This window comes from Ooceraea biroi, chromosome 8, assembly GCF_003672135.1.
Source record: "Ooceraea biroi isolate clonal line C1 chromosome 8, Obir_v5.4, whole genome shotgun sequence".
Classification (NCBI taxonomy): domain Eukaryota; kingdom Metazoa; phylum Arthropoda; class Insecta; order Hymenoptera; family Formicidae; genus Ooceraea; species Ooceraea biroi.
In genome coordinates, this window is record NC_039513.1 from 12,450,556 (window position 1) to 12,475,917 (window position 25,362).

Below are 25,362 nucleotides of genomic sequence, written 5' to 3' on the forward strand. Positions count from 1 at the left end.
CTAAAAAATTGTTCGAATGCGAATACCATTTTTATCGGGAGAAGAAACAGTTACGCTTACGCCGCGACGAAGAGTATCACGAGGAGTGCACCGACGCTGCTCTTTTATCCTGAAATGATTAGTTGGAGGAAAACTGTGATACACCTTTCTGCGTTGGGAGGGCCCGTGTAGCGCTGCATAAAACATGCACTCGAGAACGTGCTTTCATCCCCGTCCGCATACACATGTACGCGCCCCTTTCCCGTATGCCGATGGCGGTGTGCGCGCCGGGATTTTTTCCCGCAGATCTGCTCCGAGAGACGAGGAATAGTGAGTTTACGATAGAGCAACGCGCGTAAAAGCGGCCGAGCACGGCTTCTCCCCCGCACATGACAATTACCGTTGTATAAAAAAGGGGAGAGAGAGTCTCGGTACACAAAGGCGCGGCGGTACAATGACTCGGAGAGAAAGAAAGAGAGAAAGAGAGACCGGAAGAAAGAGAACGGTCACACGTTTGTGTTTTACGAGTCGCGCGCGAGTCTACGCGGATTTCTATATTCGCGAGTACCGGCGCGTTTATTACGCGGTAGCCTGTCGCTTTCTTTGGCACAAAGTTGGCGTTTACTCGCTATGAGCCGCACGCCGGTTTTTAGGTCAACATCTTTCGCCGGTGCAACAAACCCGCCTCGATTACCCCGAATACGGGAGTACGGCGACCCTTGTCCGTCCCTGTCGTGAGTTTAATGTTCCCTGGGCTCTTCATGTATCGAGCGTGTCGTGTATTAATAGCGGCGAGTTTCAGCGCGCGCGAACGGTTCGTCCGATGATCGAGTTTCGCGATCCGCTATCTTGCCAATCAAGTGCAATGAATTAATCGCTCGCGTGTAAGCGTTTCGCCGAATGAATACCGGTAATAATAAAATTATTAAAAATTATCAACGATTTTCGTGTGCAATGCGTGTTGGTATAGCTTGATACGCTCGACACAATAGCGTAAGTGTAGTGCAATTGCGATAAGACTACGAGCTGCTTATTACGCCTGTTTGCGTCTTATCACACGAGCGCGCGGTTGGTTTCCTCTTACATGACACCAGACGATTAAACTCACTCTCGGAACTTCCACACTATCGCGTCGTCCCGTGACGTCACACCATTAACCACCCCTCTCGTCTTCATCCCCTGTCCACAAGCAGTTTCACGCGAGATACAATTTAATAGGAAAAGTTGCGGATTTTGCGCCCCGCCCGACGTTGTTCGACGTCATCCCTTCGCGCCGCGGCTCGGATAGGGCGGTCTCGCGTGACGCGCGCGGTCCGCGCGCGAGTAAAATCAGGTTTATTTCCAGCAATCCCCTGTATCAGTCTGTCGCGAAGAAGAAGAAGAAGAAGAAAAGAAAAAAGGATGACATTAAAAGAAAACGGGACTGAAATGCTCGTTCCTTAACTCGCCGCGCGATAACTCTTGAGCCCGAAACGCTCGGCTCCCGCCGAGCAATTGAATATCTGCATATGTCATTTCGCGCCCGGCTCTCTTTACGATCCGCCGGATTTACGAGCCCGCCTCCTCTCGTTGTAAAAAAGTCCTCGGGCGACGATTCCGACAGAGAAATGTCTTAATTAATAACGATCTCACGGCTGTGCTAATAAGATTTTCATCGAAATGGCCGTCCCTTGCCGCTTCCCTTTCTCTCTTTCTCATCTCCAGCAAGACTAACAATTTTAATATCAGCAGCTGCGGAGCCGCGCGACGCGCCCAATCGACGGCGCAATCTTCGTTTCTCCGAGGAAAAAAGGAGGAAGGAGAGAGAAGCGATCGCACCGAGGATCGATTCTGACGTGAACTGAAATCTTTCAAGTGGTATCGTTTCTTCGTCGAGGAGCGAGACTACCGCACGTTACTTTATCATGGATACTGTTACACGCGCGGCATACTTCTGCGCCTGTTATACGGCGATACGAACGTTTACGAGGACGCATTCGCACGACGGACGAACCGGATTAAATGAGTTTCACCGATACGCCGCGTAAATCTAACGAATAATGATAACGTTACGGCGCGACGATCATTTTTAAGTTTGCGAAACGCCGTCGGTGATACCGTCTCACTCGCGCGGAACGTTACGACGTTGCTACAAGAGCCTCGCGTTACGATTGTTCCCGTTTTAACAGCCATGAAAGATGCTCCAAGTTATGCGCGACCGGCATAAATATTCCTGTGGGTATCGTAATCTCCCGAGAACTTTAATCATCGCGAATTAAATTTAACAGCACGTTCCCCCGCGCGTAGCTCTTAACGCGAGATTCCTAAACGGCGTACGAGTATCAGGTATATATCAAGAAGCGTCCTTAAAACGCTCAAACGATTATTGCGTGTATTTTACGTCTGCGACGTTTACGCACGCGGCGATATTACTTTTCCCTATTTTATATCTCGAGACTTTAACTCGCGTTAACAGTGGACCCTCTTAATCGCCCTCCTCCTCACTCAGTCTCACCGTAACGGCTTACGTATTTTCATTTACGCATGGTAGCAATAATTTATACACTTGAGCGTATAAGAGAAATTAGTTGTTGCGATTATTTTTCCCGCGAATCGCACGCGGGAGATAACGTAATGAGTGCACGGATGGGGGAGGAAGATTATTATAAACTCCGCCGAGTGGTGTGCGCGCAAAGTGTGCGGCAGCATCGAGCTGAAAGTATCCGAAAGCGGAGAACGCGTGCGGTCGCTAACTTTTTTCATATCATCCGGATAAAACCACGCGCGTTAAAGAGCGGAAATACGATCGCCGCCGACCGAGTCGAGTTCCTACACACGTTTCCCCCCGACGATTTGCATTAGGACCGCTTAACGCCTAAGTAAAAGTTGGCACATTTTCCTGCCCGGGATAATCCACTTCGCTGAATCTGCATGCGGGAAACGCTCGTGCAAGCGGCTCGCCGGGAAACGCTGCAATGCGTCGTAAACATTACAATGCGCCATTACTGCCGGCCGCGTGTAACGCAAGTTCCCGATTCATTATGCGACTGTTACTTCCCATAAGAAGGGAGTCTGCCTTCAGGAACCTACGACTTTTGTATAATAAATTGCCGCGCGACTTAATCGTCGCGACGTTCCCGCGAGATTCGATAAACGCGTACTTTTATAGCGCGTGGCTCGCCGAGATAGTGTAGCTATTCACGCCGATACTTCACCGTAAAGCTCGTTCTCTCTCTCCCTCTTTCTCTTTTTTTCTATCCGGCTATACGTAATTTCGCTTTTAATCCGTGATCGTGGATTAAAAAGAACGCCTGAACGTTCGCCGTCCGCCTCGCGAGTGCGTAAGCGGAGCACGTTCGCGCCCACGCTTCGTGATTCCGCTTAAGAAATGAGTGGCCACCTTTCGCTCCAATTTTCCGGGATTTAATGTCCTTCGAGACACGGATTAAGAGTGGACTTAATAACAGGGAGCTATCGAGACGATTCCTTTTTCGTGCCTTTGTATCTTGCCTGACGTATTACACGATGAAAGTCGGCAAAAAGGCTTGATAGGAACTTCGGGAACTTTAAAGCACTTGCGCGTTAAAGTGGAAGATGTGTGAAAGGGTGCCGGCTGTTAGGAAAGGAACCTTTCTGATTCGCTTTAAATGATCGTTCTTCAACGTAACGAGCGAAACTTAAGCGTGCACTTTGCGTGCGAGTGGATTGTATAATATCCGATATGTTCGAAGCGAAGTTTGGAGTATCGGTTTCCTGGATTTCCAGTCGGGCCACTATTCACCGAGAACCGTAATTACAACTGTAATCCAATCTTTTAATCACGTTTGATTCCGACAGAACGTAACGAACTTGAAATAATATCTTGCTAACAAGTACTATAAGCAGACTCTTAATAATAACAACTTTTACTTCAAGCGTCACATTACAGAATACAAATTTTGTTTGTGTACAGAGATTAATTGTACATTACGTTCAGAGGCTAAAAGCCGTGCGCCGTGCATTGCATAATTTATTCAAGCAATCGATTAGTAACCGGACGACCAAGCTGCAACATGAAGCATCCCGAGCAGATTCGAGAAAACGGACCGCTCGTTCAACTTCAGCAGTTACGTATCGCTTTCGATTTATACGGGAGGACGTAATAAAGAGAATTCAGCCAGACGCGAATTTGTCGACTCGACAGAAACACAGAAGCCCGAGCCGATCGCCGTATTTGTCGCGACTACCAACGTGGAACGACGCGAAAACAGAACGCGGATGTTCTCAGCGCCGCGACGTTGTCTCCCCGAATGCGAATTTGCATGGCCTGGTGTACCGAGCGAAAACCAATAATGACCATGGTTAGCGACTTGAAGATAGGACACCGTCACCGTTCACCATTCAACCCCCAAGAAGGCAATAATGTCATTATGGGAAGGCGGGCTGTGAGGAAATGGCCCGTAAATGCTCAGATACCTTCGCCGTTTACCCTGCCGGCGATAACATCGTGGAAGCTGCCTTGTCTCGTTTCAATGGACCATCTCCCGCGCTCTCTCGTAGGATAATGACTGCTTCCCCTCTCGAATCTTCATCGCTCGTCGGCCGAACGAACTCGCGGGCCTTCCTGTCACGATGTTCGGGAAATTGTTCGCCGGAAAACGCTTATCGACCGTGAAAGGAAGACTTTCCTAAAAAGAACGTTCGCTCCAAAAGAGCCAGGCCTATCTCTTCGTATCGGTGTAATCCCCGATCTCGACGAGGCGAGGTTCGTGGATTTGAAAACGACCGAACGAAATGACACCGTCCGGGGACGAAGAACGCATTTTGCCGAATTTTTCGAGGGGCCCAGCAGGAGCAAGATCGAGCTGACAAGCGATGAAAATCTGGGAAATTTCCTTTTTCGATTTGCGCGTATAACACTCTCGACAAAATTTACAAGTTTACAAATTTGAGCGGGATTATTCCGCGCGGATTACACCATCGAATCAAAGAGCCGCGAGTTTCAAGTCCGATCATTTTTCATATAAAGTCGGTTGCCAGTGCCGTCCCACGAGTCACGAGTAAATCGCGGGGGAGCTCTTTCGACGGTAGCCTTTTTGCAGGGCGCAGCTCCCTTCATTTGATGTAGCGAAACGTCACGTCACGCGTCCGTCCGCCGTTATACGTCGTGTTACGGTGAATTTTCATTTGCATAAAACGTCACCCATCGTGTGTGCGCTTCTCGCGTGCATCCCCTTTTCTTCAGCGAACCCCTCTCGTTCCCTTTGCCGCGCGGCACGTGAAAAGTTGCACGCCGAGATAACGCGGTCGACGAGATCTATTTGCATAAATATCGTATTACTTGTACGCAAATGTTTTATAACTGTCGGCACGCCGAAATTTTGCGCGGAAACAGATCGCACTCACGGCTGAGCAAGTTATCAACAGGCGCTATAAATATCCCGGCGATAAATGGCGGAGGCGGAGGACTGTTAGCACGACGATAAATGTCACTCGAAATTGCCGGGATCCCGTTCTTTATTTTCAACGCGCCCGGCATTTAACTTATTAGCGGATGAAATTTTCACGTTATGGCGAGTATCAGTTCGGCAGTGCGATTATAAAATGAATTACGGCTTAATCGAGACGCGCATATGTATAAATCGACATAAATAAATGTTGATATACATTAGCGGCGAATTATTATCGGGTAATCTATAAACGTTCGCGGATTTAATCAGCGTGTACCTCGCGCATCGAGGTAAAGATGAAATCGAGAGAGAGAGAGAGAGAGAGAGACAGATCCATGAGCCGATGGATAAAAAGAACACAAGAAATAGATAATTATAGAATATCGCATTAATATTGAAATATCATTTCAATTTATCGCAAAATAGCGCGATGTAATTAAAGATCAGCCGCGTTTTTCTTTGATGATTTAATTGCGCTCGATTCGAACGGAGATTTCTCGTCTGTTTTTCCGCATGATTATTTTAATAATCAATTAAACGGCCTAAGTCAACAATAGCATTATTGATCCTACTAATAAAGCAATATTTCGCATCGCGAATCGCATTTATATGAAAATTATACGCTCACGTCGAATGTGCATATTCCACTAAACGGGCAGATATTGCCGACGTCAACGCATAAATTTTGACGTTCACGTGATATTTCGTTCTTGCGGAAAATATTCCGTGATAATCTTGTTCACGCGGAATGTCAAACAGCGCGCTAGGCGTATTTACAATTGTGTAATGGACGTATGTATATCGCCCGATGACGAACGCAAGTCAAATAACGTACTTCTCTGCGCCATGATAATTATAGAATACATATTAAATGACACGCCGCGATTCGCAGACATCACGCATAATTTCTTCATGAGCGTACCGCGCGCGCGGCAACGTCATGGTAATTTATTAACTGCCAAATTTCCACGCGTACGCAACACCGTACGGGAAATGAGAATGAATGAATAATATTCGGAAATTATTTGCGGAAAATAGAATTTATGTTCTCTCTCTCCCTCTTTCTCTCGCTCGTTCGCTCTTTCTTACTCATGGTAAATGTATCACGTTTCAAAATTTATCGGAGACATTAGCGAAAATATGTAGGCAAAGTTCCGTCGAACTCCAACGCGCGTTATGGGGTAGACGTATTAAAACTGCCACTACTCCCCTCGATTCATTCATCCAGCGATAGCGGAAAATACCTTTGAGGTAGCGAAAAGTAGCGAAAATTTCACACGATGACGACGCGAGGGCACGCGTGAATATTTCCGAATACACTGCGGCGCAAATACGACGAGAAGGGGGGTTAAACTAATTTGTACCCTACCAACTCACCACGCGCGTTCGAGCAACGATATTCCATGAATACTGAGCGTCCCGACGCTCTCCACGTCGAGCGGCAACCGTGCATATGCATCGGCTTAAGTTGAGCCAGCGGTGCACGAACGTGTACGTGTGTGTGTACTATGTGTGAGTGTGATGTGCGCGCACAGCTCTTTTCTTAAATGTGCCAGACCACCCTCGAGATAACGTTCTCAAACGGGTACGGGTGGAAATTGATTAAAAATTTTCCGGGAGATTGTATCAATTGCCGAGCTGGCGAATCGGTGCAGCGATCTCGTCGAGGAGCGGCGCGTTAGACCGTGATTTCACGTTCTTTAGCTTTCCTGTCCCGTGCATTTGAAGCGTGCGAGATCCCCACTTTGGGAATCCAACTTTTAATAACGGAATTGCAGTTTCGCTGTAAACCCGCGTCTCCGGACGCGTTAGCCGGCTCGCTCGCGCGGATTCTCGACACTCACGTGCGCGAGGGTAATTCCGGCGTCACGACGATGATAGCGCGGTAATATCCTCGCGTACTTGGGGCGACGCGTAACGGAAAAATGCTGAGGATCATGTACACCGACCATATCCGCGGCCGAGCTCATTTCGCGTTTAAGGGAAAATATTTTCTCGTCCATAAAGCGATGAGAGCGAGCGTGGACCGGTGCGACCTATGAAAATCTGCCCGCGCGGACTTGACTTTATCGCGCGTGACTCTGTCATTCTCGACGCGCTGATAGCTATATCAAACGTGCCACTTTTGCAGAAAATTTGCTGGCATCTCGCGAACTGTATATAGAACGAACGCCGTGGAATATTGGCACGGGAATGTTGCAACGCATGGACGTGGAGTCACCATCCGACGAACCGATTTGTATTCGGCACGGATAGCAGATGTAGCGAAACACCGCGTGACCGACCGTCTTCCCGTGGCCGCGAATGATGCGTCATTCGAATGGTGCATCACGCTGCATCGAACCGGAAAAGTCAGTTCGCGATACGCCGCGGTACCATAATGCCCGGATTATGTACAGCTTCTCGTGCGAACTCCATTTCTGCACGAGGTCACTACTAAGGAAGGGTCGACCGGTGTATCAAAGCGAATCGATTACTCTGTGAGTTTCTTTCCCTCTCGCTCCCCGTCTCTCTCTCTCTTCCTCGCACTCTGTCTCTACACCCGAGTAGTGTATTTTTCGTGCCTGCGTGTACAGGGGTTACTCGCCTAAATGCGCGCATCGCCGATGCACGAAGAAATCGATCAGCACGACGACGGGCGCCGTCCAACGCTGTAAAACCGTGTTAACTGGGTGATAGTTCGGCCGACCCGGTCTGATTGACGTTCGTTTTTGAAATTTCACGGCCTGATTGATTCGTCTGTTGCACATGCACGCGACCGCGCGGGGCGGTACACGCTTTTTGAGAGATAACATTTTTTTGCTCCCTTTCACCCTCTATCCCTCTCTCTGTCTCTCATTCGCCATATAACGAATCCACCGTGGTCTCTTCCTCGTATCTCGATACGTAATCGTGCAAAAGCGTGTGCAACGAAGTTAAGTGCTGTTCCACATCTCTCGCGCGTTAACACGCATATTTCTTGCTATTTTTGTCCGAGGGATGCTTTATTTGATGAAGCGTTTTGCCACTCGCTGCGGCAGCTACTACTAGTCACCTGATGGAATGATTTTAGATTTCTCGAATCGAGGAGGAAACCGTCGATAGAGGAAACTTGAGGACAATCTGCGGAGACCTGAGAACTTGTGTTACTATCATTTGCATTATAAACATTAACGTTGCCATTGAGATAACACAGAGATTACATTGTCCACTGAGACAAACGGACCGCGAGAAACTCGGATGCGACTCATTAAAGCGAGCGCAAAGCCCGACAGGAAAAATCAAAATGGACGGACAACAGGGAACAGATAATAATAAATAGAAACACCGTTACAACAACGAGATTATTTTAACATTTCAGTTGCAGAAGTTTAAATTTTTGCCGTAACTCGCGCTGCGCATTGCGCGTAATGTTGCAACGGTAAAGGAAGCCCCTATACATATTTAAAACTTAATTTGAAACAATTATCCGCTATTGCTGTTTAATTTTCACAGCGCGAGTTGTTTAGTATTAATCAAGCTGCGGATTACTAAAGCGATGGGCCCAAAAGCCCTGCCGTTCTCTCTCACACTCTCTCTCTCTTCCGCATTATTAGTATCTATAAATAACGCACATCAGCGGGATTACAAGCAATTCGCGCTAGCCGGAGACCGTCGGCCAATGAATAAGCGATAAGGCAACGTCATATAAATGCAGATCCCACGGATGAATATCCGCAACAACAGATTGTAAGTGAAAATACATAATTCGTAGCCCGTCGTTTTCGCCGGCCGTTTATTCCGCAAAGTCCCGGCCCGATTTCCCGAGCAAACCTGGCCGGGACACTCGACGAGGTTTGTCGTCGCGGCGCCGCTCCGCGCCGCCAGGGTTTAAACCGATTTCGCGGCATGCGAAACTCACCTCCCACGGCAGGTCGGCTAATCCCGTTCCCAGCAGGGCGCCGCGAAATCACGGGAGAGCAGTGAGAGAAATCGAAAGCAATTTCATTTTCCAAAGACACGTACACGAGTTCGTCCTTAGCGGCTGCCGGCAGCTCGCGCCGGCTCGCTTCGTGTCGACGTGCGCGAAATTTGAGTGCGAAAGCGTGTCCCGTTCGTGAATGCGCCAAATAAGAATAGGGAACCGCGACGGAATCACCGAGTCTTCTCCGTCTTTCTTCCTCCCTCGACCTCGAGAGATCGCGGCCTCATTTACCGCGCGAACTACGATTAACGCGGGAAGCGGGCAAGTTTCGTGGCGCGAGCGCTCGTCTGACATTTATAAAGTTGACAATTATTCTAATTTCCGTGGGGTTTGTTATCCCTGCTGCGAGAGACGACGAAGCTGACGATAAGAGCGAGGCGCTGAAACACGAGAAATCGTCGATTCCAGCAGCAAACTGAGGAGCTCACCAGCGACAGGCAAGAAGCGGAAGCGGCGACTGTATACAGCATCCCGTATGCAGGCTCGAATCGGGTTAACTCAATTACCGGCCGCTTTAAGATAATAACGAGGAGATAATGTGCATTGTGCAAGCAGTCATTATTGAAGCGTTTCGAAAATGCCGGTGTCAAAGTTCGTCGGAAGTGCCAGAAGAGTTGAAGACAGTTTCGAGCTCGAGCTCCACGATGCAAGCAACTACTCCGTCTTTCGATATATGGAATAGAGAGAAACTGTATGACAGAGAGAGATAGCGGAGAGATTCGCGTTATGAGACAAGAGAGCAGCGCAACTAATTTTACACTACTGATTTTGTGCGCGCAGCACAATCGTCAAGCACTACAAACGAGGTCACCCCTGCTGTACATATCAACGGTTATGGAAGTGAATATTAGGATTATATATGCTTGATGTATGCACTATCGCGTGCAACTTGCTCCCTGAATTACCAAATCGTCATAATTATTAAACTCGCCGAACACAGCACTGAAGCAGCACCGATAACATTATTGACATCGTCAGTTAATTGCTTTTTTTTTCAGTATAAATATACCGAATAAAATATGGCGGGTTTGTATTTAAAATTAAAACAATTAACATAATGTTGCCGCGAGAGTGACATTATTTCGCGAAAGGGATGGGATGCGCGAAGGGTCTCGGGTGTGACAAAACGTGCGACACACACGGGAAAGGGTATACAGTATTCCGAAATGCAATGCAATTCGGAATTATTAAAACTGTCGCGCGGATGATTATCGTGCGGCAGTTGTCCAAATAACAGCACCACGTCAAAGTGGGAGTGGGCGGCGAACAAATATAATTAATTCGCGATATATTGTAGCAAACACTCGACGCTCGGGATATCATAAATGTCAGGCAGGCCGCTCTCGAAACAAGCGCATCCATTTTCGCGTGTCCGATCCCGTCAGCGGAGCGTAAGCGCGGCAAAACGAATTACCGCGCGTCTGCTTGCGGAACAAAAGCGTTCTGACGCGCTGATGCTGACGCGGGCGATCGCGAAGGTTTTTTTTCGGGAGCCGAGCCGTGAAAATTTCCAAGTCAAATCGCCGTTAAACAGTACTACACTTGCACGATAATCGATCAATCCGAGCGCGTATCCGCTCGGATGTCCTGGAGAGCGAAGAGCCAGAAACATGCGCGCTCCGTGAGGTCGCAGGAGCGTGATCGAAAACTGATATTCCGGTCTCGCGCGCGTCGTTAATGCCGGCTAAATATTAGCCATTTCATATTTCGACCGGTCGCATGTCAGTTTAAGGGATCGCCGTTGCATCCCTGTTTCGGTCTCGTTTCGACAAAACTTCGTATGATTGTTGCACACGCGCAGTTCGCCAAATTGGCACATAGCCATCGGGCAACCGGCACTCGCCGCGCGTAACAGCCTCTCTGCGCCCGGCCTGTTAATAAAATCCGAAATTGTAAACACGTCAGTATTCCCTTTTCAGTTTCTTTCAGCTTTTGACGGTTATCGCGGTTGTTTCTGAAATTGACGTGACGGGTGGAAATACGCTGCGCGTATTATGGAACTCGCGAACGGCAATACGGAGTGCAGCGACATGAACCTCGACGTTTCAAGCGACTGCGATTGATGTAGATTCTATTCGGACGGCGATTGTAAAATCGCGCCGGCGATAATTTCGTTCACAGCTTGTTGTTGACTGCCGCTGTTAACAACCTTGTTGTTATCATTTTCGGTCATTACACTTTCCGCGTTCGTTATCATTGTCGTGTCGTTTGACACAGTTTACCGGTTATTCATTCGTTTGTTTTTTTTCGACACAAGTCAATTAATTAAGATTTCTAAGTACCATCAAATGCGCATATATGCGCTTGAATAATTTTCTACAATTATTAAGTGGTTCCTCACGCGGACGAAGTTATTGCACCGAAAAGTTCCCGTTCGTGAAGATTCCGGAACATTTTTCATACAAGTATTTCACGTCCCTCAGCGCGGTCCTTAATTACTTCCTCTTCCAGGCGGGCTCTTTGAGATCGTCGTTTGATTAAAGTTTGGAAAATCTCCGAGTTATAACAACTTCAAAAATCGCTCAATTAGATTCGCGAGCGGCGCGGAATCGTTCACTTCTAGGTCTGCGCGCCGGCACGGGTCTCGCTCAAAGCGAGAGAACTTTCAAAGAAGTGAGAGGACATCGAGCCCGTGGAAAAGGTGAGGAAAAACGTAGAATCCACGGTGGAGACTGGATAAGGGTCGCGCCTGGAGAACGCGCATCCACCAATCGATTATTCAATGAATCGGAAAATGAAAGCGAGCGCGCGTTTCCTTTTCGGAGTAATTATCGGTAATATGTAAATCAGATCAAAGGACCGTCAAAGGGTTCGCGAACAATCTTCGTCGAAGGCTAAAAACGTCGGCAACTTCTCCAACGGGTATTAACAACGGGCATATACCCACGGAATATTTCAGTGAACTTATCGTCTGCGATTTTAAATCGTGTACGAACGGACGCACGAAATCCTCCATTTTTCCGTTCCTTTTACGGCAGCGACGAGAGCGCGACACGATTTCAGCGATCAAGATACGGCTCTATCAGTTTTCAAGATAGAAGGGAAAGATACAACGGCGTGTAACACGCCTTAATGTGCTCCAACCTGACATTACCGGGGCGAGGCTCGCATTAAGGCTATTCACGTAGCTTATCTGTTTTAGCTATGCAAATCCACGGGAGAACTAGTTCCCCGCTATTTGCGGATGGTAAAAAACGGGATCGCACAAAGGTACGCAGGAATTTCGGTAGCGCTCGCAGTCGCGATTAACTCGATTCAAGGCTTAATTAGAACTGCTCGAGTTGGCCGGAAGAGCGGTGTGTGCCACTTTCCTAATTGTAGTAATAACCGCAGGTAAATGTTTGCAGAGATACCAGGGAGAATTCCTTTTTAAACTGGCACGTCCGGGGGAGACTGTATTCGCGAATACGTTGACAGTGAACTTAGAAATCCCGAGCGGAAACCGGGCCTGATACCGAGCATATGCGAGCGAGAGAGAGGGAGAGAGAGAGAGAGAGAGAGACAGAAGGAGAGAGAAAAGTGCGCTGGAAAATTTCTAAGTGAAAAGTAATGTATTCGCGCAAACATGACTTCGCCTAAACTAACTTTTCCATTTGAGAAAGTCGCACCGTGCCAAGTCGCAGAAACTGCATGCGGTCTCCTTCCCCGTAACCTCGACCGCCATAAAATTTTTTTAATTCGCGGGAAGGAGCAGTGCGGATAAAAAAAACGACGTCGTCGATTTAAGTGCATCGTAGCCGCGGTTGCGTTCGCGTTTATTAACGCACTTCTTAACGCATTTATTAGCGCAATCTCTTACTTGACTACCGTAACGTGGCGTAAAGTGGTTCAATAAGCTACACGGGATATGTGCAATTGCACTGCTTATTTCATTATAAGCTCGCGAGCATTGCGTCGAATATTAGCGTCGCAGAATTTCAAAGTTTATAGTTCGCGTCCGTGGATTGATGTTGACCGGGTGAACGTCAGTTCCGGCAGCGCATACGGGGACCAAACAGCCATAGCCGATGGCGATACCGCGTTTGGTTGAATATTGTATCCTTTAATTGTTTCAAAGTAACCGTATCGATTTTATCGTTGTTACACTGTTCTAGATAACCGGCGGCTTCGATTAACCTACGGTCTGACCTTGTGCCGCATATCGAGAAAGATAATATAAAGTAGATATACAAGAAAAGATAACGTAATATAAATTTTATATATGACTAATTAATAATTTTATGAATAAAATAAGCACGCGCGTGTGGAATTTTCAATGTGTTTTTCAAAATGCCTATTTTTATTTTCTGATTAGCGTCGACAAACGCGCTGCATCGGCTGACGCAGTTCTGTCTTTTCGGAATGCCCGTAACCGTGTAATTGTCAACCGTCATTCGCGATTAGAGCTTCCCTCGTACCGGGCCATCCAATTATATCCGCGAATGATACAGCTGCACCGGCTATAAACCGAAGGGAATGATGGAACAACACTCGCGAGATATAATCGTATCAACGCACAGCGTGCGCTGGAATGGTTGCATGGAGATTTATTGTCGATTTTGCGCTTATTAAATGCGTACTGGCGCTTTACTCGCGACGGAAACAATCGCCGCGTTATTTCTGTACATTTAGCGCGCGGCCATACACTGAGAAATATACGAGTAATCCTCGTTGTTTCTCGGGGATTACAATGAAACCGGCGCTATTATCGTCGCTGAAAAGAACTCTAATGCCTCACGACGATCTCGCAGCGTCTCGAAATTTGACGGGGACAAGCAACAAGATTCAACAAGAGATCGACAATCATCATCAGCGAGTATCACCCCGTTGGTTTCCTAATGCAATTTGACTCCGAGGCAAAGCGACATGCAGAACCGTCCGAGTTCATTACCGGCGATCGACGTTGCATGCTCGCACGTTTGCAGTTGCGACGATGGTACCGCAGCCAGGCCCTTTATTAGCATTCCCATCGACGTTATGTACCAATGGGCGAAGTTCGAGGTACGCGCGCCGAGACGTAAGAGATTGCATTTGATTTTCATGCCGCTCTCGGTCCCGGTCTCGGCGCGGAAATCTCAATTCAAGTCAAAACGCTCTGGTAAAGTGAAGTAAGGTAAAGTGAAGTACTTACTCGTGCAGACGCCCTCGTCCATTTCCCGGCTGCGGGGCAGTAGATTCACGATCACGCATTGCAGACCGACGGCGCAGCTCCCCGAAAAACCGAACAGGCCGCCGCAAGGCTCACCCTCCACGCGCGCACATACTTTGCAACACCTGTGAAACACAATACACACATATACACACGTGAAACTCGGTCAATCGTTCCGCCTGTACATGGGAAAAATATAGAGCCATGCAGAACACACGCTCGGCCGCACAAATCAAGTCGGTTTAGTGCGACGGGCGACTTTCGAGCTGATAAAACGAGCGGAGAACGGTGCACCGCGATTTAATCGTGACGCATCGCGTCTCTGCGTTGCAACACAATTTCCGACAGCGATTACTTTGATGCTTAAGCGATCGGAGGAGTTTAAAAAGATTTCTGATTCCCTGATCATCGCGCGCGTGAATTCGTGTTTTACACGCGTGTTAATATTAGAAAGGAGGAAAATTCGTTCCTCGCTCGCGATGTGAGCGGACGATATTATTAGCTCGCGTAGCTATTGTTGCTCGACAATAACATGCATCGGCGATTTCAGCTCTCGCGGCTGACTTCGCCGGGATCATCGAGAGAGGGACTCAATCTCTGTTACTTTTTTTTCCTTTTTTTCCGTCGACGGAAAACGCGCAGCGGAAAATCGTTGGCGAAGTATAAAACGACGGTAGGTAGACGAAACAAATAGAGCGACGGCTACATGTACATCGTGGCCAGTTTTCTTCTGCCCGAATGCAGCGATTTCTCTCGTTCTCGTAAAAGATCCCGTCGTAAGAACGACAAAAGGATTCACAAATGCTTTAAGGATGTGAAGCACCGTTTACAACGGCTTTACGTATCCCATCTTATGTCCACGGGCAGAAAGATACCTTTTCGTCCATGTGTCTTTTTAAGAGCGGTTGGAAACGTCGGGGAATATGATATACACCCATTAACTCGGTGCAAGCTCGCATCATAACGTCGCCCGAGAGATGAGAATTTTCGATGGCGATTAAGCGAGAACTCGTGAAACCCGCACGAATGTATATAAAAGCGAAATGGATGCTGCAAGTATGCAAATCCCGACGCTTCGCGCCGAAAAAATATTTCAAGGTAATTTTAAATTGCAGATGTCGGCTCTGTTATGTATGTATGTATGTATGTATGTATGTATGACTCACATCTGCGTTATATTCGACGCTTTAATGTTTCGGCGCCTTATGGCTTTTCTGAAATTATAAGTACGTTTCTGGCCTTAATAAAATTTTAGCCAAAATTAAATTTCAGAGAGCCTATATCATTATTAATGAGACGCAACTTCTTATTTCAGAGAAAATCGCATTTCTGCGCGAGATGATCAGCGTGAGACTTATAATCCTACGTATCCTCGTGTTTAGATTCTTTACGCGAGATGTGCCTTTGTCTTGAGGAAACTTGGCTTAAATCGGGATACAAGATAGAAGAAGCTTCTTCACGTGCTCCGCGGCACGAAGTCGTAGTTTTACGAAGTTCCGCTGGTGAAAAAAGAAAGGGACAGAGAAAAGGGAAACGGGAGGAATTTCAAGGTGCACTCCGGCAGTGCATCGCGCGGGGAACAATGTCGCGGAAAATTGTCAACTGCAAGGGATTTTATTAGGTCGTATCTCGGCACTGCGGCGACGAAGAGACACATGGGACAAGCCTTTTTCCATCACGTTCGTCGTCGTTTCCTGCAAAACAATCCGCTCTACGCTCTAAGAAAATAGCTCACGAGCAAGAGAGCACCGGAAGATGATGCACACGAGGATAAAACGTAATCGTACATCATCTACGCGCAAGTAGCATATGTATGTCGGCGATACTGCAATTCTGTTGATTCCATCAAGTACGCGATGAAATGTTGCGTATGTTTAAAGAGGATATAATAAAGTAATATGATATATTTAACGCACATCTCTCAGTTTACATATTCTTTTTTTTATTCCTATCATTGCGGACGTTGTTTCAGAATGCCTCAGACGTTCTCAATTAATTCAGCAAACGTGCGCCCGTTTTAATTACAGAAGCATCGCGAATCTGTCTTACATTCCTCGTCGCGATTGACGTTATCGCTTGCAATGATAGATCGAAGTAGGCCTGTAGGCCGAGAAATAATGAACCGCGCGCCTGGCCAGTTATGCGTCTGCCTGTGCATGCGGTCGGAGAAGACTGCAATTCGTTCCGTCCGACAATTCCTAATTCGCATACCTCTCGGCGACCGCTCGGCCGACAATGGCATTGCATGCTAAATATTTTCCAATAAATTCCCGATACGATACGCCGCCGTACAGTCTGTCTCATGCCTCGTGTATTCTTCGTCTCGTACACCGTCCATTATTCCATGGGAAAACGCGCAGCCTTGTGTCCCATCATTCGGCAATTTCCATCACGAGTTCCATCAAGAGTTCCAGATCGATCGCGTCGCGTGCCTTTGTAACAGTCGCGGAAACAGCCCGGCTTCTGAAGACATCGCGAAATTCAGAGGAGGGAGAGCTTACTGCGACGATTTAGGAGCTCGATCGAATCAAGCTCCCAGATCATGTGGAATTAGTGGACTTGCTTAGGGCCGAGAATGCGATCGGCTTTTTTCCGTGCCGCGATCGGAGAGATGAAAAGCCAACGTTCCCCCATGGAGATTCACTGGGATCGTAAAGACGCGACCCTCTTCCGAAGCGGAACGATAAGATTATGCCTTCCAGTGAGATCACGCGATTCCCGTACGATCGGATTGGATATGTTGAACCGGTCGAAGCCGCGATTGAGACAACGGCACGAGAATGTCAAACGGCTCGAGACCGGCGTTTAACGTTTAATGCTGACGGTTTATGGCGGGAACGGGAGAAATTTCATTGAATTACGTTACGCACGGACAGCCAGGCCGTGTGACGGGTTAAATCTCTTTCTCTCTCTATCTCTCCGTCGTGATATCGTGATATCGTATCGTGGATGAGCGAAATAACGCGCGGAACTCGCGGGAGTAGACGCGATGTTAACGTCGTCTTTAAGGGGATCCTGGAGTCGTCTGTATTACCGGCGGAATTGGTCGATCTTACTGTACTAATTACTCTTTAATGATTGTATAGAATGAAAAATCCTTCTCCACGATTAAAGTATACAAAGAAATATACCGAGCGAAATTCGACTCTATGTTAAAAACGATAAAAACAATTTACAGTTTTATTATCGGCTTATTTTGACGTCACCTCGTACATTAATGTTCTTAATATAAATGTTTTGCAGTTTGTGTGGCCAAAATTCGATAATCGCAAGGACGGAACAAAATGAAAGAATATGGGGAAGCTTTTAGAAATGAGTTTAGAAGCCTAGTGTAAAAGTAATTAGTGCAGAAAGATTCGTGATCATTTCGTGCCTACGTATGCCTGTGAAATCGTGGCTGAATCAAAAATTGTGATTTTTTTCCGTTTGGAAAGTTAAGTCCTGCTTTTCACATTACATTATTGTGTGTACTTTCATCGTGGAAAAGGATTTTTCATTCTGTGAATTCAATAAAAAGAAAATACAGGAAAATCATCGATTCCGCCGGTAATTCAGACGCCGCGACGGAGTTCACTGGCCACTCCAGGATCCCCTTAATGACGGCGACAATTTATCGGCGTGTCGCCGGTTTGTGATTGCCGATTACCGTGACGACACTCGTCTCTCGTCGGTTCGCTCGAAAAATTTGCATAAAGCAATAATCCTGCCACGTACGCTCGGAAACTCGGCGCGTGCAACTTGCCCTTTCCGTACGACGTTTAGGGACGATCCTCCTCCTCGTCGTCGTGGTCATTGTCGTCAACGAAACTACCCAACTATCTTTCGGTATCGCATCGAACGTCCCGATGGCCACCGTCGTCCCCGTTTCTCCCGGATCGCCAGGAGTTCCGTAAGAACTTCCTGTCCTGGAAATTCCACGGTGCAATAAACGTTAGGTACACCTATTGAATTCGCAAAGGTCCTCCGAGGGAGAATGCTATAACTATCTGAGACTACTCTGAGAATTCTTTCTCCATCTTCGCGCGTGGACGCGAGAAGCGCGTGTTGCTCTGCTTGAAATTCAATTCAAGAGTTTTCGAATCGGCATGTTGTACGTATCGACGTATGCGGCCACGACTGCATTATCGTGTGTCCGCCAAAATACCGCGAGAAATATAAGCGGGACGCAATAACGTCGGAGAGAAAGGGAAAGAGAGAAAGAGGGAGGAATGGCGGAAAGGCGGAATGCTCAAATATATAATCTCGCCAGATCGCGCATGAAGATTCTCCTCGGTTGCTCATGAATTTCGTAAAGAATCCGCTTTTGCGCGATACGGCACCGCAAAATAGACCGTTTGCAAAGAGAAACGCGGGGAATGTACCAGCGATATATACGTATATATGAGTATCCATCTGTTTTACAGTTAGATCTGAAACTCGCAAATTCGCGGTTCCCAATCAGACGCGATTTCTCGTTCGTGTCGATCTCCGCGGCTTGCACGTTTGATGAGCAATTACCGAAATTGTTCATTTTGCACGTAACTTTCTCAGTCAGAAAGGAAAGTCGGGGAAAGGAAAAATTTCGTAGAACGTCTTCGCCGTTTCGAGCAACTGCCGAGAGGAACCGCAGTTTCAAGAGAAAAAAAGAAAAAGAGAGAGAGAAAGAGAAAGAAAAAATCCGCGTTTACTTGCGGATCATACGTGAATACAGAAGAGTGCGAAAAACTTTCTAATTATGTACTGTGCGGTGTATGTATCTCTCCGAAACGGCTAAAGCTGGTGGTCATCAAAGTTGACGACTTTGATGGATCCAAGTTGACTATACATCAACATTTGATAAAGACAGACCTAATGAAGATCGATCGAGGATTTCTCGGAACAAAGGTATTAACTTCCCGCTTTGCGACACGATGCTGTTTCACAACGCGAGTGCTTCGTCGCGCCGGCTTTAAGTATCGCAAAGCAACCCCGATAGGTAGACACGTGCGACGTGCACGTTCATTTTTGTATATTTATGGCAAAGGGGAGAGAATCTGGTTCACGCTCCTCGCTAAAAGCAACGTCATTTTTCCGCAACAGATGGGTTACCCTAGCGCACACTATCGCGTTAGCCGCAGGCAACGCAACGCGCCGCTCTTTCCCCCCTTTTGCGCTATATCGGAATTGCGAAATACCCGCTATAAGCCGTGCTGACACGTCTACACGTGCATCAATCTGATTTTGCAATGCGTCGGTTATTATCACAGACTCGTGTTGCGTGTTTCACGCGCGCTATCGATCGCGCGCTTGCATCCGCGCTCGTGCGAAGCGGAATTTATCTTGAGGCTCTCCTCGCAAATATTTGTTAAAGCGGATATTCCTGTACACTCGCTCGCTCTTTACGTTTAAAAAGGCGGTAATGCTCGCGAGATTGTGGTTTATGTAACGCGCTTCATCACGCAACACAGTCGTACGTACGTATCGCGCGCACCTTACGTTGCCCGCGTTTTAATGAAGCTTTTATTTTGCTAAACGTGATTAATGACAACGCCATTGCCTCGTAGCCGGCTAATTTATGAGACCAGCACGTGCTATGCAACGATCACTGCAACGTTGATGCGAGCTATTTGTCCGTCCGTATTATGCAACTTTTCGCAAATCTCCCTCGCTTACGAGCTTACTTATTGACCGTTTCACGTTATTCCTAACATTTGCAAATGCGACCACGGCACTCACGTAATTTCAGCCGCACTCTCAGCCCCGTGAGTGCGAATTTATCTGTATAATACGTGCGTGCGTTACGAACGCGCGATGCGCGATGCATCAGCCGTGTGCGAATGTGGGTGAATGGAAAATAGACCTAAGGGCATGGATCTCGCGGCACAGATACCGAGAGCACGGATGCCGAGCGCGTAGATGATAAACGCTATCGCGTAATAGATAAGGTTTCGCGAGGGATGCGCGACGCGCACCCTTAGCGCACACGCTCGAGCCCTTTCCCGACGCGGTTTACTTTATGGGCCCGGCAGCTCGCTCTCGCTATCTCCCGCAAATGAGTCGCTAACGCATAAACGTAATTCGCGGCACAAAGTGCACAAAGGCGAACGAGCAACAAAGAGCGGCGTCCCTTCCTTTTTCTCTCTCCCTCTTTTTTTTCGCTGGCTGCAAAAAAAACACAACCCCCCTGTGGTGGCGAGCTTTATTGTAGCGCGTGCTTTAATTGCTCGCCATACTCGGAACTAATTACAGCACGCAGCGGAACACAACCGGTCGGGTGGAGCGGACAAAGAGTCCAGCTTTCAAGGGATAGCAAAGGAGGAAAGAGGGAGGGAAGAATGGAGAGAAAGGGGGCAAATTGAAAATTACGCGCGACACGGGAGCGCATCGCCGCGGTAAAGAAAACGTAGTAGCGGCAGTCATTATGCAAATATCGTACGTGATGCACCGTGTTACGTAACGCAAACATCCCTGCGTTCTTCTCCCCCTCATCGCTGCGATCGAGTTCGTCAAAGTATCGTGCGCGGTAGATTCTCCGGGGCGTCTTCTCGCATATCGCAGATATAATTTCAACCGTTCGATGGTAATCTAACCGGGAATCTCGGCGAAGATAATATAGATCCGCCAACATCCCGAAATAAGGGTGAACGAGGAGATTCGCTTCGAAGAGCGACGGGGAGCAGCGCGCGTATATGTCGGGACCCCCGATTATCGATATTGGGGTTTGTCTTCTCGCAAACGTTGCGAAGGTAGATGACTTACCTGCAAGGATCCCAGGTGAGGCCTCCGGGGCAGTCCTCGTCGGTGAGGACGTCGCACTCCACCGGCGAGCATACGCACGAGAGAGCCCTCGCCACCGCGAGCGATAGTACGACGATGCCGCCTAAGAGGAGCAATGGGGCCCTCATTTTGCTGACGTCCCTCTCGACGGCCAGCCCCGTCTTCTGTTTCTGTTCTTTCTTTCTTTCTGCCGGTCCTTGTATCTCCGCCGGACACAATTACGAACTGCACACGAGAACGTCCATCGCGATCAGGTGATCCCGAGGTGATTCACGCCACGACGCGTTCGATCTGCGATCTGTGTCACACGCGGCACGATAACGGGCTCCCTTTTCGCTATCTCTCTCTTTCTTTATCTCTTTCCGTATGTGCGATCGAGGAGAATGAGTTCACATCGAGAGAGGAGCGCAGTCCCGAGACGCGCGCGAGATCGCGCGATGCTTGCACGGCGCGATGCCGCACCCGCGCTGAATAATGTCCGGGGAACGCAAGGAAAACTGCGCGCCGATCTACATTTTATCGCTCGCGGTGTTCGCCGGAGTATCGCGCACACCCATGACATCGGAGTCAACGTCCAGGCGGTAAGGATAGATAACGCGAGATCACAGCGCTGGAGTTGTATTTCACCGAAAAGTATTTCGCCGTTAACGGTAATTTCGTTAACGGTAACGGGATTTTGAAGAGATCAGCTGCAAAAGACAGAAATCATGGAAATAATGAAGCAGGAAATGGTCGCTCGGTGCCTCGGCAAAAAGTATCTTAAAATCGCATTTCGAGGGTAAATTTTGCATATTAAGTATATCAAGTATCTAAGAGACCACGTTACATATCTTAATAAAATATTACAAACGACGCGCGGTTCCGGGATTCATGTAGGGAGCATAAAATCGCAGCGTTAAAGCGTGAAAGGCGCAGTAAGGATGCCAGGCCTGCCCGACGACAAGATACAGCGCGACAACCGTGAAAGTGATCCGACCCGCGCCAACTCCTGAACGGAGAATAGTTCGTCCGGAGCCTGCACTACAATAGCGCGCGATGAAGTACGTGCACGGCAACCCGCGGACCGACGGACAGAGGATAGTTCATCCCCGAAACCGTATACCGTGACAGCACGCTACGAAGTGGGACGCATCAAAAAGTTGTCGAGCACCGGCCGAACTTGCGTCGCGTTCGAATTACACGAGGTACGTGCATTTCGGCACAGAAATGCTGTCGAATACTCGCGTCGTCGCGTCTCAAAGCACTGCGTGTAAAGCGTCGTCGGAGCATTGATGACAAAAGCGCCGGGATGTCAGACGACTTTCACGAAGGATGTCAGACGGCGGGTCGCACAAATGCGCAAACGAGGACGTACGCCTGCACTCCTCGAGGGACGCATTAACGGCAACGAGGATGTACGTAGAATTATACGAGTCGCATTATGCGACTAGTCCTCGGGGCTGTCTACTAATGGCATGTTGCATCTCGTATCTGAGATTCAATGCGGAATTTTCTTTCTGACGTAGAATAGGATTTCGGCGATGAATTTCAGCCACAAGGACGAACGACGAGTGGCGAGTTCCGAGTAAAGAATGCCGAGAAGAGACGAGAAGTTCGCGCTCGCTTAAACGCTCGAGTGCCACTCGGATTTCTAAAGCTCGAATCGCGGAACGTACGCATATATTCATCCGCGCGTGGAGAGACTAGCATCAAAAGTACCACCGCGAGTCGCGAGCGAAGCATTGCGCACTCACAAGCGAACCGACATATCACCTGTTACAGAACTGCGTTACAGATCGGAGTGCGCTGGTGGGACCAGCGCGTCGTCAACTGGAACCGCGGTCCGTTGCAACATGAATTCACGCGGGTAGATACGCGGTGCCTCGCGGAGGCGTGTCAGTGCCTCGGAAACTATCGAAGCGAGGAATCAAGGACAGCGGGTGAAAACTATCGCCGGCATCGGGGTAGAGACGAAGGGGAAGCTTCGACCGACGTTCGCGGCAGCTCTTGGACGATTCGCATGTCAATCGCGGACGGCGCTTTTCCACCGCCTTTCCCTTGTCACGCACGTCGTACCGACATCGTGCACACAAGCGTCGGCCCGGTGAAGCACTCGGTAACGAAGTCGCGAGGGGAATACGCGAAGCGCTCCACGTTCAAGACGAGCGTGCACTGGCTGGCGCGGCGGCGACGAGCAGCATCTCCAAAGCGGCGCCCGGCGTCGCGACGCGACCCGCGTCGGCGCCCTGACACACGCGCTCGTCGTCGCTGCTACCATCGCCGCCGCCACCGTCGCCGCTGCTGCTTTTCCGCACGCGAAATTTCCCGGCTCTCCACGCGTCCAGTTTATATTTTTTAATTGGCGGCGTTATGAAGAGTTAATTAACGCAACGCCGATTTATCCCGCGTTACACCATACCGTCGATTGTACCAGCGAACAGCCAGCGGGTTGTTCAACAATGGCGAGCGCCGCGTCGACTAGCAACAATCGCGGCGACAACAACCGGCATATGAATATTAACTGTTTTTCGGACTTTTCGTGCACTTTGTTCAGTAATATAAATATACCCGAGAGAAACGTAATCGACCCGTGCGAGAAAGAGGAGGCGTATTATGGCAGTATGCGGTAACACGAGTAATGATACGAGAATAATAACTGAGAGTAACAACCCGCTACGTTTTTTTGTTGTTATTTCGATATTAATTCTACACGCATGTGTACGTGCATATAATTGCACAAGAGCTGGTAGCACATAATTAATACCCCTACCCAATATCCGTATAGAATTGTCGTAATTACTGTAAAAAGACCAATCCCGTATCCGATGGAACGACGATTTCGTTTTAATCGAGCGGAAGGATGTGGGCGAAGTAAGAGTCGGGCTACGAGTACAGTTCCTACATGACGAATTGTTAAACCGCCAAGTCGTTATCTGGCGAAGAAACGTGTCAGGCGATGTCACGTGCAAACACGGTATACAGCATCCCCCGTCTGCAGCGCGACTCTCACCTTGCACGTCGTAATACCTCGCGGATGATGCTGGCAGTCAACGTTTTTCCGAGCGAGTCGCACGGACCCTAAGTGTGATAAATGTCCGTGCGGGAACTGTCGGTGGCGATGGCGTTCACCCTCTTCAGCCTGCGCTCAGCCTGAAGAATTTTTCTCGTACCGTAACTCGCCCCTGATGCGAACCGGATAACGGCTATTGGTCATCGGAGGTCCCTTTCTTCTCGGAACAACGTGCTACATTGGCGTCAGATTCTTTTACGCGAAACGAAGATGGAAGTGGCAGCGAAGATATCGCGGCTATTCTATTCTAATCAGATGATTTAAAACTGATATCGTTAGTCTCCTTAAGTGACCGCGTCTAATATCCAGTTTCCATTATGAAGTCTCAACCGAGAGGAAACTAACTTTGATATGATCAAAGTACGTGTCGTTAAAAATCATAATGCGCAAAAAGTTCTATAAGAAGGACGTTCTGTAAGCTCTCGGCTTCGATCGCGAACTATCAAAAGAGCAATTTTCTTAGAATTTTGCGTAATAAGCTTTTAGCGAATTTCACGTGAAAGCATTGCTTCTCGCAAAATTATTGCGTAGAAAAATGGTAGTCAACAATTTTGTCATTTTAATATTAATGTAATATTCGTTATTAATATAGAGGAGAATCCCTTATTATGAGATATGCTCCTAATATAAGATAATGGGGTTTCTGCTAAACTAGTGAGCACCATCTGTTAGTTCCACCATGAACTTATTACTCTTGGTGTAAAATGTATTTAGTGAAAAATTCATTGTTCGTTATTGCGTTTAGCCTTTGCAAGAAAAGATTTGTGAAATTGTGAACATGCCAAAGGAACTTGAGGTAAGTCTTTAAACCTTGTTTATTACATATTAAGGAAATGGTTGGCAATAAATTCAGTATGCAATGATAGAGTAGAATCGTAGTAACAGGAAAATACGCGATTTGTTGAATTGCTTAATTGTAAAGGTTAGATTTCATGATCGCGGAACCGCTAGGCGCGTGGCTCGTATAATGAGATATTCAGGGTACTCTTAATATGAGATAATTATTGCTCTAATATGAAGATTATGTAGTGTAATAAAAAGAAAGAAAATACTACTTACGGTTAAAGAAAAGTTAATACGAATTTATATTACGAAGTTTTGTGTATTTAATTTTTATAGA

At 47.8% G+C, this 25,362-nt stretch overlaps 1 protein-coding gene across 4 annotated transcripts in view; it reads right to left on the reverse strand.

Annotated features, from left to right (window-relative positions):
• LOC105276363 (cysteine-rich motor neuron 1 protein) overlaps positions 1–23,368 on the reverse strand; it is a 263,409-nt gene extending 240,041 nt beyond the window's left edge. For 3 of the 4 annotated variants that reach the window (XM_011333904.3, XM_011333905.3, XM_011333902.3), the window contains exons 1-3: positions 22,946–23,368; positions 21,176–21,882; positions 14,441–14,583 (exon numbers count right to left, since the gene is read on the reverse strand). In XM_011333904.3, coding sequence (XP_011332206.1) covers positions 14,441–14,583; positions 21,176–21,321 — 289 coding nt within the window. In that variant the 5' untranslated portion in view covers positions 21,322–21,882; positions 22,946–23,368. Of the gene's footprint in view, positions 1–14,440; positions 14,584–21,175; positions 21,883–22,926 lie in introns of all 4 variants that reach the window. The other variant, XM_011333903.3, reaches the window with a different exon arrangement.
• Positions 23,369–25,362: the final 1,994 nt, after the last annotated feature.